Source organism: Trematomus bernacchii, unplaced genomic scaffold (genome assembly GCF_902827165.1).
Source record: "Trematomus bernacchii unplaced genomic scaffold, fTreBer1.1, whole genome shotgun sequence".
Classification (NCBI taxonomy): domain Eukaryota; kingdom Metazoa; phylum Chordata; class Actinopteri; order Perciformes; family Nototheniidae; genus Trematomus; species Trematomus bernacchii.
In genome coordinates, this window is record NW_022987727.1 from 14,605,715 (window position 1) to 14,622,623 (window position 16,909).

The 16,909-nt window shown below is 39.6% G+C and overlaps 1 protein-coding gene across 1 annotated transcript; it reads right to left on the reverse strand.

The window, feature by feature from the left end:
- Positions 1-913: 913 nt before the first annotated feature.
- LOC117494325 (solute carrier family 35 member E2A-like) lies at positions 914-9,858 on the reverse strand. The gene is given in 10 exon segments (XM_034145171.1): positions 914-2,965; positions 3,936-4,081; positions 4,683-4,755; positions 4,843-4,896; positions 4,978-5,098; positions 6,178-6,305; positions 6,456-6,499; positions 6,501-6,592; positions 8,004-8,478; positions 9,595-9,858. Coding segments are annotated over 9 exon segments (1,167 nt in total). The 5' UTR covers positions 8,284-8,478; positions 9,595-9,858; the 3' UTR covers positions 914-2,736.
- Positions 9,859-16,909: the final 7,051 nt, after the last annotated feature.

Consider the following 16,909-nt stretch of genomic DNA (forward strand, 5'->3'; position numbering starts at 1 on the left):
TAAGGCATGTTGATTATCATGAAATTAAATTAACTATGATACATGTATAATATCCTCGCAACTGCAGTTCTTAATGGCTACTGTGATGTACGGTTTGAGGGTGTGGGTCATTAAGCCTCATCTACATATTCAACTGTCGCAGCGCGCCCAGGGCCTTTTTAGTGGGCGCGTCACCGGGATGCCAGGGTTTGGTTCTCACGGGAGGAAGTGTGTGTGTGTGTGTGGTGGGGGGGGGGGGGGGGGGGTATGCGGGTATTCAGAGGGATATTTAAGTTTTCCTCAGCATGTGTTTAGAAGGAAACATAAGTCCACTTATATCTGTCAACATATTCGGCCAATAAACTTTTTAGGTTATAAAATATGTTTTGCGATGGCCAGGACTCTAAAAAGATCATTTGAATCTCATGAGACCTATCCTGTTTAAATAAAGGTTAAATAAAGTAGTTATTGTAATTGTTGGTCAAAATGTTATCTCATAGTTGACACATGAACAAAAAATGTGTTGTCACGTGCAAACGAAAAAGGAAATATGGTAAAAGATAAGTAGCATATTTTCCAAAACGAGTTTTAACCATGATACTCCCATGCTTGTAAGTCAAGTATAACAGTTTAGATATATACAAAATATCGTTTCAGTTGTATGGAAGAGGACATGTAAAATACATTTTAGATCTTACCAAAAGTTTAAAAACATTTTGACAAATAAATTCACTTTTTGTCCGATCTAAAAAAATATATATAAAAATGTAGCCCTAGTCCTCTTCCTTACAGTTTAGATTGTTTTAAGAATAGTTTTTATTTAGTTTCAAAGTCCAACCTTTTTCGTTGCTTATGTAGGTTTTACGTTTACGATGCCAAATCAGCACTGCAACATGAGATCACTGTTAATGGCTGACCAAATCAAATTACAAAATATGCTTAAAAATACTTTTATTCTCTGTACAGTGTCCACCAAACATAAATATACAGTATACTCCCTAGAGTTACATAAGTGGATATTTTACATCTTTGATATGCACACTCAAACAGTTTATAACTGCTCTCTTCTACCTCAACACTTCCACTTCTGAAGCTTTAATGATACAATACTCAAAAACATTTTGGACTTACCTCTCCAAACATAATTCCGAAGACTTAATATGGAAAATAAATGTAGAAAGATACATTTGTAGGGTATCAATATCAAATATTTTCTTACACCTGGATTTTAAAGGCACCAAGAAACAAATTGTCAACATTAGAAAGGAAAAAATACATGAAATGAATGAAAATATGTTCAAGTCAGATAACCTTTATAGTCAAAATTAAGAACGGATGCCTTAGCACAACACATCAGAAAGAAAGAAAAAAGACAGTTTCTTGAGGCAGAAAAGTAGAGCATAATGAAAATGCTCAAACCGTGTAACTGCCAGACTGACAAAGGTCAACAGGGATTTGTCCTACCAAAACACAGACGAGAAGACTGAACCCAACACCACTTGTGTAGGGGACAAAAAGTTGGGTTTTATTTTTGTTCAGGCCATATCTTGTGCTATTTGTAATAACGACATAGTTAACTGACATCTGGGGACACAGTGATATGGCTTTTAATAGATCCAATGAGGACAGAAAAGCAAACCGTATCTGTGTTATCGCTAATAAAACCTTCATTACACAAGAGGGCAAACAACTACAGTGGGTCATGGTTGAATCAGGGAGTTGGTCTGTTAACTTCGATGGATCGTTAACAGACGGATTGCGTAATAGCTTTACAGTGTCCCTTCTAATCCCAACAATTCTAGAGATTATCTGATAGGCAGGACAACAAAAATAAAACCCAAGTTGTTTCTTGGAGATTCGTAGAATGCAGTATGTGGCTTTAAAATATTTCACACATTGTTAAATAAAAAATGTGTCATAAGGCAAGACTGGCCTCGTATCAGGCAACCTTATGATCTCATATTCAGATTGTTTACACAGGTATGATACAGTGTACCACAGAATTATATTCTTACAGCTTCAATGCTTTACAGATATTCACAACAGCATACATTCAGCAGCAGCCACAGATAGAGAGAAACACTCTGGAATGCAGATGTAAGACAGAGATCTTACAGAAGTCACTTCCTTCATTCAGCTGAAGGACACCCTGAGCTTCCCCTTTAACTGACCCATATAAGACAAAGCCAAGGATGTGTAAGTGTAAGCACATAATCTAGCTAGGGATAAAGAAATACTGTCTATACTGTTGCACAGGACAAGGGAAGGATTTGTCAAACAAACACCGACCTGTTTTTCTCGTATGCCTCCATGGTGAACGGAAAAAAAACAAAACTGGTTCTTGATGAATGGAAGGAGAGGAAGGCCGCGTTAAGGCAAAACTATATCCAAACAACTTTTCATTCAAATGTGATGATATGTTGCTGTCGTTAAACGCGGCCGCCATTTAATTAAATTCATCACAGATGTTGCCTGTTTTTTCATTCTTGGTTCACCGTGGACGCATGCAAGAATACATTAGTTTTCTTCAATAATTCAAGTTAAAACGGGAAGAGTCATTCATATACAAATTGAGATTTTAGGGGTAAGACATTTAAAACGGATCCAGGGGAACATAAGTGATCCTCTATGTGGAATATGTGCACGCACAATGAAGAAATATCCCGTACACCCGTCTGGTCAGCCACAAACAGAACCTTTGTTTTAATACCTTGATCCAATGTTCAGGCAGCATTTTCAGTCTTCAGTGCTGAGTCGTCAGTGTGACTGAGAGGAGGGGGAGATCTGTTCCTGCAGAAGAGTTTTTTGGTTCTGCTCGGCAGCCAGGACCCGTAAGGTGGTCCTCTGGATCTGCCTGGCCTTGTTGTACAAGAAGACGCCCAGGAACACCAGGCCGGTGCCGGCGGCGCTGAGGATGGTGATGTGGTTGCTGAACACGATGATGCTCAGCCACACCGACAGGGCGTGTTTCACACTACTGGCAACACTGAGGAAGACAGGAAGGTTCAACTGTCAAAATAATCTCATGAGATGCATAGATGCTCCATCCTGTTTTATTACGCCAAAACATGACTCGTTTACTGGAAATAGGACAGATTGCTTTAAGCAGTGTTCTACATCTGCATGTACAGCAGCAGAAGACCATGCCAGGTACCAACTAAAAAAAGATTAAGGGTACCAAACCTGGACAAGGCCTCATATTGTTGATTTTAGCTGCATACTAAGGGCCCATCCGTAATGGAGCACTCGGGTTTTACAAAACTAACTGAGCCTCATTTATATTACACAACATTCATAAGCACTGTTGTTGATCATCTACCTATTTAATGGCCACAAGCTCTGGTTTCTTTCAGCAGGTCAATGTTTCAAGTCATAACGTACTTATCATTTCAAGATTGGGACAGATTTAAACTTAATCAGATGTCCTGAAAATGTTCTTGGTATAAATCCATCAGAGCGCACCAATTCACATCTCACTCTTTAACTCGGTCAGAATCCAACTAAAATAATAAATAAAGAACTTGAGTTATAAGTCTACTTAACAGTGCAAACTAATGTCAAGTGGCAGAACCTGGCACCAACATTACCCACAATGCAACTTGCCCGCAGACAGTTTGGTAGGATTTGATGAGTAAGGTAGCCTCAAGCAGAGTTGAGAAGAGGGCTGCGGCCCCCGATTTATTTCATTCCAGTTTTTTCCTGAACTATTTTCTTACACATGAGGAATCAACCCCTATTACCAGTCAGCAGTCATTCTGTAAAAAGTGTAGTTCCCCTTTAAGATAAATGCATGACTACATATGTTGGTATCTATTAAGCAAGGTCCATTTCAGCATTTCAATAAAAGCGATCGTATTCAGACAGGTGTACATAGTACTGTGTCAAACAGTGCACGTGTAGAATCAGGCTTCAGGAGGATGATATAAATGGGTTTTTCTTTTGTGCCTGTCACCTACCTGAAGGTAACGGGGGAAATCCGTCCCATGAGCGCGTAGGCGGTGACACTCTGCAGGTGGAACAGGGCGCCGTCAAAAAGCAGCAACAGGACAACATCCTGAGTGATGACTAAGCTTCGGCCACTCTTCCCGATCACTGGGATGTCCTGAAAACATGGAGACAGAGCATGACACGCATTAACATCATAACTGGTGCCTCAACCTTGCCCGTAACTATCAGAACATTTACTCTAAATACACATTGCTGTATTTTGTGCCTCTACTGTGACATGTTTCCATGCTTTAATGTTCAAAAAGCTCTTTATTTTTCTCATACTGCCTGTGCTGCAGCACCTCTTTTCACCCTCTGTCTGAAACCAGAGCCCAGTCTGCTCTGATTGGTTAGCTAGCCGGCTCTGTTGTGAGTGCTTGCCAATAGAAGTGCGAGTGTTCCGTAGTGATGTTACTATGTTGCGGTAGAACTTCAAAAAATGTACTTCAATCCGGGCGTGTCAGGCAGGGGGGGGGGGGGTGTATGTGTGAGAGAAACTCCCTGTGGCGTGACATTTGGGATTTTAGCCTTTGCAGACCATTTACATGCACCCAAACCTATATAACACACTACAGGAAATTGAAAACCCCAAAAGCATAATAGGGCAAAAGTCAATGCCAAAAATAGCTTCAGACTTTAGGTATATAACCCACTATAAATACACTTGCAATAATTCAGTTAAGCAATAATTGTAGTGTGTGTGTGTGTTGACCTACCAAGACAAAAAGCCAGGCAGGTATAAGCATGATGACTGCTGCGGCACTGGTATAAAACTGCAGCTCCGGAGGGCTGAAATAAGTCCGAATTTTTATTATAAATGTGTGTCAACATTTTTTTATTTCACTGCTGGAAATAGGAGGGTTCACATATTTTTACCTGAACTTGTATCCGTCTCCACTTAGCAGCTTTTTGGAGAATACGTTCTGCAAACTGAAATTGGAGAAACATGGTTAAATAAGGCATATTAAGCATCACACTGCTGCGGGATGGTTCTGTTGAGTGCTGCAGTACCAGTCCATGATGTTGGTGGAGAGCGCCGCGGAGAAGCCAATCATGTTGAAGCTCATCTCCGTGGCTGTGCAGAGAGCCAGGCCCGCCATGATGGGGAACAGGGACAGGTTCACCCACAGCGCTAAGGAACAGAGGCGTTGGACACAATTAAATGAGTCAACAGCTTCTCTAAAGACATAAACCATTCAGCTGCAGTCTAACTGGAAGAACCAGATTTAATGCTGTGTTGCCAACACAAATGTTGATGAAAGTAATTGATGGACGTGATGTAATAAAGGTGTTTTACTCCACTCTGTGAACAATGTCGTTTTACTGAATTACATCAAGTCTCAGTCCAACAAGAATGAGAGATTATATAGAATTTAAACCTAGTGAAATCTTTAATTTTGAATAAAAGTTGTAACTCCTTATCTCATGCCTCTCCTAGAAGCTGTCATACATTGTATCCAGTTTTAAGCCACATTTTATGATACACTTTTTCAACCAAGGTTGTATTTAACTGTGTATCTTGAAGACACAAAGTGTTTTTAATCAAACATCAGGATCTTAAGTTATAAGAGGATAAAAGGTAAGCAAACATTAGCAGTAAGTCCGTAGGCGCTTCATCCGTTATCCCCTGAAAACCATTGTAGAAACACTGATTATTAATTTGACACTCCTTTACTTAGTGTAACTCCCAGTTATATTCATGGGGTCAGTTTGTTTGGGAGAGAAAGAGACTCCTGCATATCATTCAAAACCTTCTGAACACTGAAATAATCCTAACCGGGAGAAATGTCCGGGACTGACGAAATGCAATGATCCAATGCTACTTTACGCCTCAACCAAACGATCGCTTTTGTTTTGATTAGGAGAACCCTAGTGGCAAATAAATTATATATGCTGCGTTTAACTCAAGAAAACTCAAACAAAAGTAGGTTTGGAGTTGTATATGTCCCCAAAACATCACTGCATTGATGCTCCAACAAAAAGCGTTAGAGGACCCTGCACAAAGAGTGGTGGTCATTGATTTGACCTGTTTGGAAGGCAACAGTCATTTCAGTGCATCAACTAAACAACTGACAATACTTCCAGTGCATCTTGGCCTACTACATGTTACTGGTACAAGTAACTAGAAAAATCCTGAGGAAAGACCAGGACCAGTTTGACTCTCTGAAGTGAAAGACATTCAGTGACTCCTGACATCAGTGTGTCCTCTACCTGTGTACTCCCCGAGGATCAGCCTGGACATGATCACAGTGAAGATGGGAGCCGAGCTCTTCACCGTCTCTGCAAAAGACACCGCCACATTCTTCAGGCTCACCAAGCCCAGAACCACAGTGGTGAACCTGAGGAAAGGAGACAAAGATGATACCAAGATATGACTTGAGATTGCATCAGAATTTGTTAATCTAGTACAAAATCTGTTCTACTTTCTTAGAAGCTACTAGTTAGTCTCTAACTTTATTAAATGACTAAGAAAACAAAAGGGGACCCACCTCATGAGTCCAACAAACAGCATGATCATGATGAAGTTGGGGGGGGTACTCTGTTCTGGACTTGTGCTGGTAAAGGCAACAGGGTACAAACATCTTTAGGAAGCCTATGATGGTGGTGGAGAGCATCTGAACAGCACCTGGGAGCACATGGAAGCAAAAAAACCCTGAGGCATGATGTCGGATGACCTTTGACTCCTAGAACTGCAACAGTAATATTTACCATTGTCTTGTTGGACAAATAAAGGTGGAAGCAGAACATGAACAGCAGCACCCTACCTGCTTGTTTAGGACACAGATGGGTTTCCATTAATTTCAGGGAACAACGAAAAACTACTTGCAGTGAGCAAAATATGCATGAATTAGGAAATCCACCATAGTGTGCATTTGTAATTAAATACTTATTGTTTTTGTCAAAGTAACATTATCATCACATGTGTTAGCGCATCTTAAATATATAAAAATAATCTTAGACAACTAATTACTGGGTGATAAAGGTAAAGTCTTATCATTAAAATGGTTGGCATCCATCAGATTTTAAGGGTCCCTAAATGCACCAGCAGAGTAAAAAAAAATTCTATGGACATCTTTCGTTAGTACCTATTTTAAGGAAGTGACATGTTTTTTTGTGCAAGTAGTTTTTCTTGCAGATCAGGTGCTTTACAAAAAGCTGAACAATGATATAGCAACAAATCTGATGATGCAATATAGAGGGACCTGCACAACCACAAAGGTTGGTTTCACGTTACTTGCAGGCTGTATGTAGAATTAGCATGCAAAATCACCTAAAATAAAATAATTATTAGCATTCATTTTATAGCATCTGTCCAATGTAACTATGACTTGTTCATCTGAGTCATGACCACAGAAGCAAAGTTGTTTTTCTCCTGCTTTGTTCTACACCATGTGCTTATAAACTTTGTCCGAAACGTAGGAGTTCTAATTTACAATGCAAAGGGCTGGATTTATCATTTAAAATAGAGCTGGGTGTAACCATCTTGATAACAATTGAATTTAGTATAGTCAGTTAATACCTATAAGATTTTACAAAAACAAAGCCATAAAGTACAGGTTTCCTGCCTTTATTTAGCTTTGTTATTATTAAAGGGGCCATTTAATGCTAACATTTCTGGTTTATACTTGTAATTGGGTTTCTACTAAAACATGTTTACATGCTTTAATGTAAAGATAAACAACACTTTTTTGTCCGTATATACCTGTAATCACCCTCTCACCGAAAAGCTCTGTTGAAGTGCCTGTTTCTTTAAGACCCCCTTACGATAAAGCCCAGTCTGCTCTTATTGGCTGGCAAGAAAGAAAAAAACCTAGTTCTCAAGCTGTTTTTGGAGATACTAATCTTGGGGACAATATCCTAATGAGCCTGAATGTGACATACAGTAGGACGTAGAGCCAAATATCAATGGCTTGTTGAGTCCCAGGTGTTTATATTCAATGTAACCTGCAGAAAGCTGACAGGGTTGTTGTAATTGGTTAGTAGTTACTTCCGTATACCCACATGTGTGTGGATAAGTATATTTATCATGTATTTACCCAGCATGCTTGGCTCCCCCTCCAGCAGTGACAGGATGTACTTGTTGAGGAAAAGGGTGCAGAAGCTGAAGAAGTACCAGAGGCCCAGGTAGGTAATGTTGCGCCAGTTCCAGACCCCTGACTCCGCCTCGATCACCGTGGTCTCTGTGACGGTGATCTTCAGAAGCTGCTCCCCCGACAGGCTGTCGCTGCGGGTCAGCACCACGTGCTCCTGCTGGCTGCGGAACGGAGACAGGAGGTGCCACAGCGGATGCCGCGTGTTTTGCCTACCGCCCGGCATCACACCTGCTGCCTGAGGGCCCACAGGGGCCCGACAGGTGGCTGATAGGAGGGAGGTGAGGTGTTGATGAAAGTTTGATGGTTAGTCCATCTTCTGATTGGTCCAGCAATCGATCAGTCTTGCAGTTTATACAGGGAATGGTTTAAGTCTCGATGGCCCGTCCTTTCTATAGTCTTCTGTCAGTTGAGATACAAGCTGAACAAAAGAGGGGGGGGGGGGGGGGGGGAGGAATGAGTTCTGTCAAGCTCTGGTCAAAATACCGGTCACACATATTGAGTGAGTGTCCATCAACTTGTTACATATTTAAAATTGTTACATAAAGGCAGTGTTGGAAGAAGTACTCAGATCCTTTACTTAAGTAAAAGTACAAATACTATGGTCTTAAAATACTACACTAGAAGTAAAGTCTAGATTTCAAAATGTACAAGTAAATGTTTTCATTTTGCTCAATGATTATAATAATATAGAATTCAGAAGAATTATCTGATACATGTACCTCAAGTATAAAAAGTAAAAGTATTCCTGCAGAATGGATCTTTTCACAGTAATATATTATTATGATTATTATTTTTATACTGTTTATAGGGTTAGGTGGTTATGCATTTTAGTATTGCGATTGGCCAATATGGACCAAATTACGAAACTTGAAATGCTGTGTAGAAAAGTACAACTGTAATGTATTATACCATATCAGCATATTATGTGTTTCCATTTGTAAGAAAGTAACTTGTAAATATATGTAGTGGAGTAAAAAGTAAGACATTTGCCTCTGAAATGTAACAGAGTAGAATGATTAAGTAGCATAAAATGGAAATACTCAAATGTCAAAAAAGTACAATAGGCCTACTTGAGTAAATGTACTTCGTTACTTTCCGCCAGCGATTTTTACTCCTTATTACTTTACATTCATACACTATTATTCATTAAAACTGTTTGTGTTGAAATGTATGTTACAATTTAAAGTTTTGCTACCGATTATTGGATACTTGTGATGCAAACACCTTGTTAAAACTGTAAAGTCTATGGTTAAACGGGTCTCACATGAACACAGTGAGCACAGCTTTTAATAGGGAGCATGTTGCTGAGAGAACAACGAGGTGTTGCACATTAAACAACACTGTGTTCACACTAATCTGTGCAGTTTGGTTAAACGTTACTGTAAGTATCTTTGTCCTCAAGTGTCAACTACAGGCAAACAATGCAACACTTCCTTGTCAAAACAGACGGAGGAGAAATTATGAGTTATGAGTAGCTGGATAAAGCACAAGGTGTCCGAATTAAATGCAAAATTAAGATTTCAAGAAGTCTTACCTCTTAGTTTTTAGATGCTTCAACAAGCCCAGACAGCCTCGAGTGTTATAAAAAAAGAGGAAATGGCATATTGACGCTAGCTAGTCGCTGTTTTTAGTAGTAACATGAGATGCAGTACAGCTACAGAGTCAGCCATGCTGACCGTCATTGTTCTCAACATGAGAGAGAGTGAACTGAGACTACGCCCTTTATATAAAAAACTGTATTTATCTTGTTTATCCATGTCGGTGCACCTGACTTTTCAGACGTGGCCACTAGCTTACAACAATCATTGCGCAATGTCAAGCTAACCTCAATTAAACAGCTCCCGCAAGAAAACATTTCAAAATAAAACCTTTACTCTTGGCGGTGAAAGCTCTTAGGGTAAAGTCGTGCAGTAGTTTAAACTAATTTAATTTAATGAACTGGTCTGAACATGTTAAGATTAGAGGTTGTATATATTTTCAAGATTTGTATTTTTTTTATGATAAGTTAAAGTTAGAACCTTTGGCCGCAAAAATAAAAGCTTTTATTTTACAAGATACAATCGCTGCGTTTCCGGTGAGGCAAGGCAAGGCAAGGCACATTATTTATATAGCACCTTTCAACACAAGGCAATTCAAAGTGCTTTACAAAAATGAAAGACATTAAGAGCATTAATAAAAACATATTATAAAATGATATCTAGAAACACTCATTTAAAAGCAATGATATAAAATGACATTTAAAAACACTCATTTAAAAGCAAAGATAACAAGCAAAGATAAAAAGCAGACTCTTCACAACTTTCCGAAGCTGCCACGAAACAAAGATCGTGCACACCATTGTTACCTTCCAAGTTAACCATTTGTAAGTGTTTTTGCTGTAATTTAAAATAATGCAATTCATAAAAAAATATGTCGCTTATTTTAAAAACAACTTGAACAATTTAAAATGGGCTCTCTATGTTGTAGTCAATGTTGACCACCATGTACTGTAGGGCATTGACCTCTCATTATTTCCAATACATGTTTATTAATGGGCAATAAATCCATGGGTCAACGTTTCAATGTACATCTTAATCAAATGAACTACCACACAGCTCCAGAACCGAAACGTTTGAACCTTGTATTCAGTCTATGGTTTGAACAGGTTAAGGCAGTGGTTTTCAAACTGTGGGGCCTGACCCCTGGTGGGTCGCGGAGGTACTGCAGGGGGGCGCGGGAAGAAATTGTAAACAAACACTTCTCGAAAATATCTCATTGGTCAGAGAGCTGTGGGCCAGTGACGTGCGGTGAGGTTCATGGCTGGTGAGGCACTGACTCTTTCAGAGTCAGATTTACAAATATTATAGCCTATTTTGACCTTAATCGAAATATTCTGTTATTTTCAAAAGCTTTTTTAGTCTGATGCTATGATTAATTTTAAACAGACCGATCAACAAAAGGATACCCAAAATCTAAATATTGGATTGTTCTTTCTAAGTAAGATCCCATTTTCATTACAGTTGTGGTCTTACCTTGACTTGAATATAAGTCCATGCTATCCTTCTGGACAACAATCTCTATTACTGTTTTGTAAAAGTCCTGCTTATCTCCCTGTAGTTTCAAAAGTCTAGTTTCTTTGTTGTTTGCGGTAGAATAACAGTAGCAACAAGAACCTGTGGGCTCACATGCGCCCCCTTCAGTGCGGCAGAGGTTATGGCTGCCTCTCCTGGTGATTTGCTGTTGTATGATGAGACCAACGAGCCTAAATATCATACGTGAAATAAGTTATTTAGAGACTATGGATGGCGAGGATAAATGTAATAAAGGGATCTACAAACATTACATTGGTGACCTACAGTGAGATGGGAACAGGCATGCGCTTAGGGCCCGCTTTCCAGCCAGTTTCTGTGGGGTGACACATTCTGAATTGAGGCAGAGCTCATCTGTGCCTCACCTGAGAATGCGTCACCCCACAGTAAATGGCTTGAGCGCGCTCACAAAATAAGTGGCCGCGCTAAATTAGTGCCCGCGCTCCAGCAAGTTACTGTGGGCTTACGAGAGGCAGTGCTCGTGCCTGCCTCACTTCTCATCGCTCCCGTAGCGGAGCTCGGCAAATTTGCTGATTTTGACTATAAAATGCGATTGGAATCATACATAAATCACATTTACACAAGATCAGTGGAGACATTTTATTATTATTATTATTTAGTTTTTCTTTAATTGTTTTTCCGTTACATTGGAGTATGACAGGTGAGGCTCTGCCTCCCCTGCCTCCAATGACTGCACGTCGCTGCTGTGGGCATACTGCTGCCTTTTGCAACATCCTACTTGTGTGAGATGCTGCCATCAAAACGAAATACAGATCAAAGCTGAACATTGAGAATGAACTGAGAGTGGCAGTCTCAAAACAAAATAAATTTGAATTTAAAAATCTACTACTCTGGGAAGAAGGCCTACTAGTTTTAATTAGGCCAAATTAATTCACAGTATCTATTACAAGCACTTTTGTTCATGTTTAATCCATAATAAAATATAAAATTATAGTTGGATCTTTGTATCTTCTTATTATTAGCAGAGAACATGTAATGTTTTTACAACAATATACAATTAATCCTACCAATATAGATGGGAACCGGGTTGGGGAGGCCCAATTACCCAAGGGGGGCCCAATGGAAAAAGTTTGGGAACCACTGGGTTAAGGTCTTTCAAATAGATAGAGACTTTAGACTTTCATGTGCTCCTTTATTAGTATTCCAGATACTGTGAAGATACTTTGCAATTATTAAGGCATATACTTTGAATGTAAATATACAGTGCTAGAGTGCATAGAAAAGTTAAAATAAAAAGTTAAGAATGCAAAAATAAAGAACCCCCCTGGACTTCAACAACAAAACCACAGGCACAGGGCATACCATCTAACAGATCCCAATGTAACTTTGGTTTCACTAACATTAGTCTCTCAGCTTAGTTTGTACTCACAGTGCCCACTCAAAGAAAATGAGCCTCCATGATCTTTTTAATTAGTGGGTTAATTTCCTCAACTTTTTATTTTCTGGGTTAGGTTATTTAACCGAATGTGTCGGTACACTAAATTACAATTGGAACTCATTACATTGAATCGTTGGTCAATCCAACTGAAAGGATACAGTAATATGAATATTGAAACTTTGTATGAAACAGTAGGGCTTCAGTTTCTCACTCTCACCACTGGAGAGCAGTACATAATCCTTTTAAAAACAGAGCAAACCTAAAAGCTGTGCTAAGGAGACAGTATATGTCATTAAGAAACATTTACTTAGTGTTGTAAAGTAATCAGATTTGTTCTCATTTACGTTCAGGCCTACTTACAGTTTTTTTCAGTTGCTAACACACTAAAATGACGCATAAAACACAATTATTTAAACTGATACCCAAAGAGCAAAACCTCAGCTGAAATCTCCAAATGTCTAAACAAACGTTTAGCTCTGCACCCAATTTGCAATTCAACTTGGCACTTTTTGCAAGACACTGCACCCGGTTCTCTGAGTAAGACATACATCTGACATTTTCAAAGGACTGCCATTAAAACCTGTTAAGCCCCATAGCCCCCGCCGGCGGGGGCTACGGGCTTTCTTTTCACAAAACTGTGTCTCACTCTCAGGCAGGCACGTGCACACATATACATCAAAGTGGGCTTGAGCCCCTGCCCTTTTTCTTCCTCCAGAGAAAGTGCCCTTTTTTCCCCCTTTTGTAATTTTTTTATAAATGAACATATATCTACTGCTGTTTGCGCAGTTTCCCTTTCCAAAAATATATTGATTGAATACAAAATTAAAATATCAGGTCGGGAGATTAGACTGAAGTTCCGATGCTCTCTCTACCCTCCCTCCCTCCCTCCAGTCTCCTGCACAGCGGTGCGGACAGTCATCGGCAGTCACTTCAGACAGACAGGTAGCAGCAGCTCCCACTTTACTGTGCCATGTTATGCCGGCTTTTCTTGGCTTATTTTGAAGATGAGTGGTGATGAACAAATTACTATACTGCCAGTGCCTCGAGTTTACAGCTAATTAGCTAAAAGACAATAACAAATATAGTTAACTATGGTATGGCTACTAGCTAATGGATAAGTTAGCTCAAGGTTTAGCTAAGACAATTTATCATGAGCATACAGGCTAATGTACTGAACTTAAGGGGAGACATTTAAAGTGAATACAGTAAAATGTGTATCTAATAACGTCATCACAATCGCCACATTGATATGCAAATTAGGCGTTAATAGGCTAAATTAAAATGCGCTAATTTGTATGCAGTTACCAAGGCATTGCAGGTGAAAAGGATAACACAAAAAAACATATCACCTCACAACTTCCCCAGATAGTTACTTACGTCAAGTCAGTATTTTCCCCTGAAATGTTATGTTTAAATATGCAGATTAGCTTTAAATCTATAGATGAATTTAGACATGGTAGTAAAACGAACACCATTTATTTGTGTTTCTTGGAAGTTTTATTTCCATTAGAGTGAAAGAAAACATGGAAGCAAAATAGACCAAAATAACAAGTACATGAAAAAATGATCTTTTTACCTGTAATGTCCTTTAACAGTAACTTCATAATTTTGATTGTTGGCTGCTCATTTAATAACTATTAATTGTACTAGTTTGTTGTCTGCTCTTGTGCATTGTGAATACTAAAGAAGACCATGGTCTCTGTGTTAACTGATTATTTTGTAGAATTCTGTTGAGTATTAAACAATTGCGTGAGTGTGAGGGTATTAAAATAAATTGGTCAGTAAGTCAGAGATGTGCAACTATATTTAACTTTTTGTTTTAAAACACTTTTTTATAAATGATTATGGGAAGTGCCCTTTTTCTCACTTCAGCACCCGCCCCCCAAAATGTCTGTGTACGTCCCTGCTCTCAGGGCTTCTTAAAATGTAATAAACTATGAATGTGTCATACTCACTTAACGGGAATAAACTCAGCTAACTGACGATATGAACAGGGGTGCACATAACTGGTACGCAGGTACGCATGCGCGGCAACAATCTGAAATGCGTAACGTCACTTGTGTCACAACGCGCCTTTGCGTACCTGATAGGTCATCAAAACAAAAACACATATTTCGTCTATACGTGTTTCTTGTCAACACTCAGTGGAGTAAATTATTAGACATGTCCAAAAAAAACAAAGACATTAAGCAGCCACTTTGCCGTTTCGCTCCCTGCAAAAATCTTCGGACTTTCTATGACTGATTGAACTGGGTGCTGGCCGTGCCGCGCAGGACATAACCGACGGACCTGTGAAGCTTCACAGGAGAAAGAGGCTTAGATCACTGGACGACAGAGTTGGTCGCCGTGTGCACAGACGGGGCTGCTGTTAACGTCGGTGTGTACAACAGAATTGTACCAAAACTACATCAACTGGCTGCAGTGGGAGACTCCCCTGTGCACATTCTGTGCCCCGCGCACACACTGGAGAACTGCGCAAAATCATCTGATCACAACGTTCACGCTCTGTGGTCAAGCTGCTGCAGTTTTATTTACAACAAAGTGGAGTAAAACACACAGCTGCCTGCAAACTTACTCAGGCTGTTAATGGAAGAGTTTGAAATCAGACAGGGTTAGGTGGATGAAGTGTTACTCAAGTAAAATTAGAAAAGTATTATCATCAACACCTAGTTAAAGTAGCGACAGTAAAAGTAGTCATTTTGCAGATTGGTCCATTTCATAATAATGTATATGATATGTTTTATAATTATTGATCATTAAAGTGTTTAAAAATTAGTTTGAATGACTTTGTATAGGCTACTGCAGGGTAGCTTGTGAATTTACTCCAGGTGGAACTAAAGTCTGATTTAAGACTTGATTATATTTCACATCATTCATCCAGATCTGTGAAGTAACTAAAATGTATTAACTACATGTAGTGGAGGAAAAGTACATGATTTACCTCTGAACTGTAGTGGAGTAGAAGTACAAAGTAGCATAAATTGTACCTAAGTACAGTACTTGAATAAATGTACTTTGTTACTTCCCTCCTCTGAAATCAGATATGACTACAAGTCATGTGATAATTTCTTAGTATTTGATCCTTCAACTTGGCCTCAGGAAATGCAAGGACTTCACAGTTTTGGCAACAAGTTTTGGAGAAAGCAAATCGGAGGCTTAAAAAGAGACAGGGAGGTGCATCTTCATCATCTAGCATGCAAGAAGTGTAAATAGAGGACAGTGAAGGAGACACTGAGGAGGACAGTGAGGAAGACTGCACTTATTAAAACCACGCTTCATGTGGGGTGAGTACCAAACGCTGTAGTAGTAGTAGTAGTCATCTGAGTAACTCACTAAAAAAGTTATGTGCACCCCTGGATATGAACCATTTTTACCATTTTTACGCCAAGCGTGACGTAACCCCATTCAAAGTGAATGGGCAGAAGCGTTGAAGCTTCAACGCACGCCGCCGTGTTTAGGGGCCGTGAGTGTAACGCTGGTGTAGTGTCCCCTCAGCAACAGATCACTCAGAGCTGGTGATTACTTCAGTTTATTTCCTGCGTTTCAATGGACAGCATATACAAAGGACACGTGAGCTGCGTTCCTCAAGAGATCCTCACGCGCTATCTCTTTTACAAAATAAGTGTCCAATAATCAACAACAAAACATCAATGATCGTATAGTGGTAGTATTTTCATAAACAATGTGAAACATTAAACATAAACAAACTGGTGTACAAAACTCACATACCTGCATTTCAATGGACAGCATATACAAAAGACACGTGAGCTGCGTTCTGTTGGAGAATTAGCACCACGCTCACGTTAGTTTATTAGCTCAGATTAGCTATTGATGATCACATTAATAAATCATATAAAACAAATAGCCAATCACACAAAAAACATGTTGCTGTGAGCATTAAACGATTAACATTAAACTAAACAAACACAACAGAACATTATTGTCCTAATGAAATAAAAAAATACATTTTGTCCACCGACATAATACAATAGCACCTTACCCGTAATTCTCCAATTTAACCAGGATTTTACACCAACCTTTATAACTCTGTTACATGAGCACACACACAGGCTCACAGCCAGGCTGCGGGTGTGTGTGTGTGCTCGGGCTGGTTTCGGACTGGGTTTCGCTGTCTCGCCGAGCCCACACAGCAACCAGGAAACCACACCAGTAAGCCAGCTCACACTGTCCGCTCCTCGCAGCAGCGAGCCTCGCAACGTACCGCCAACACGGCACCCAGACCCCACGCAGCATTCTCATCTGTTTGTCATTACTGGTGTCATTTTCTGGTTGCTAATGCCATTGTAACACATAATCACTGATGTTCCGCTGTAACGGTGATGGACTCATCAGAACAGAGTGGGCGAGCTGACCAATCAGAG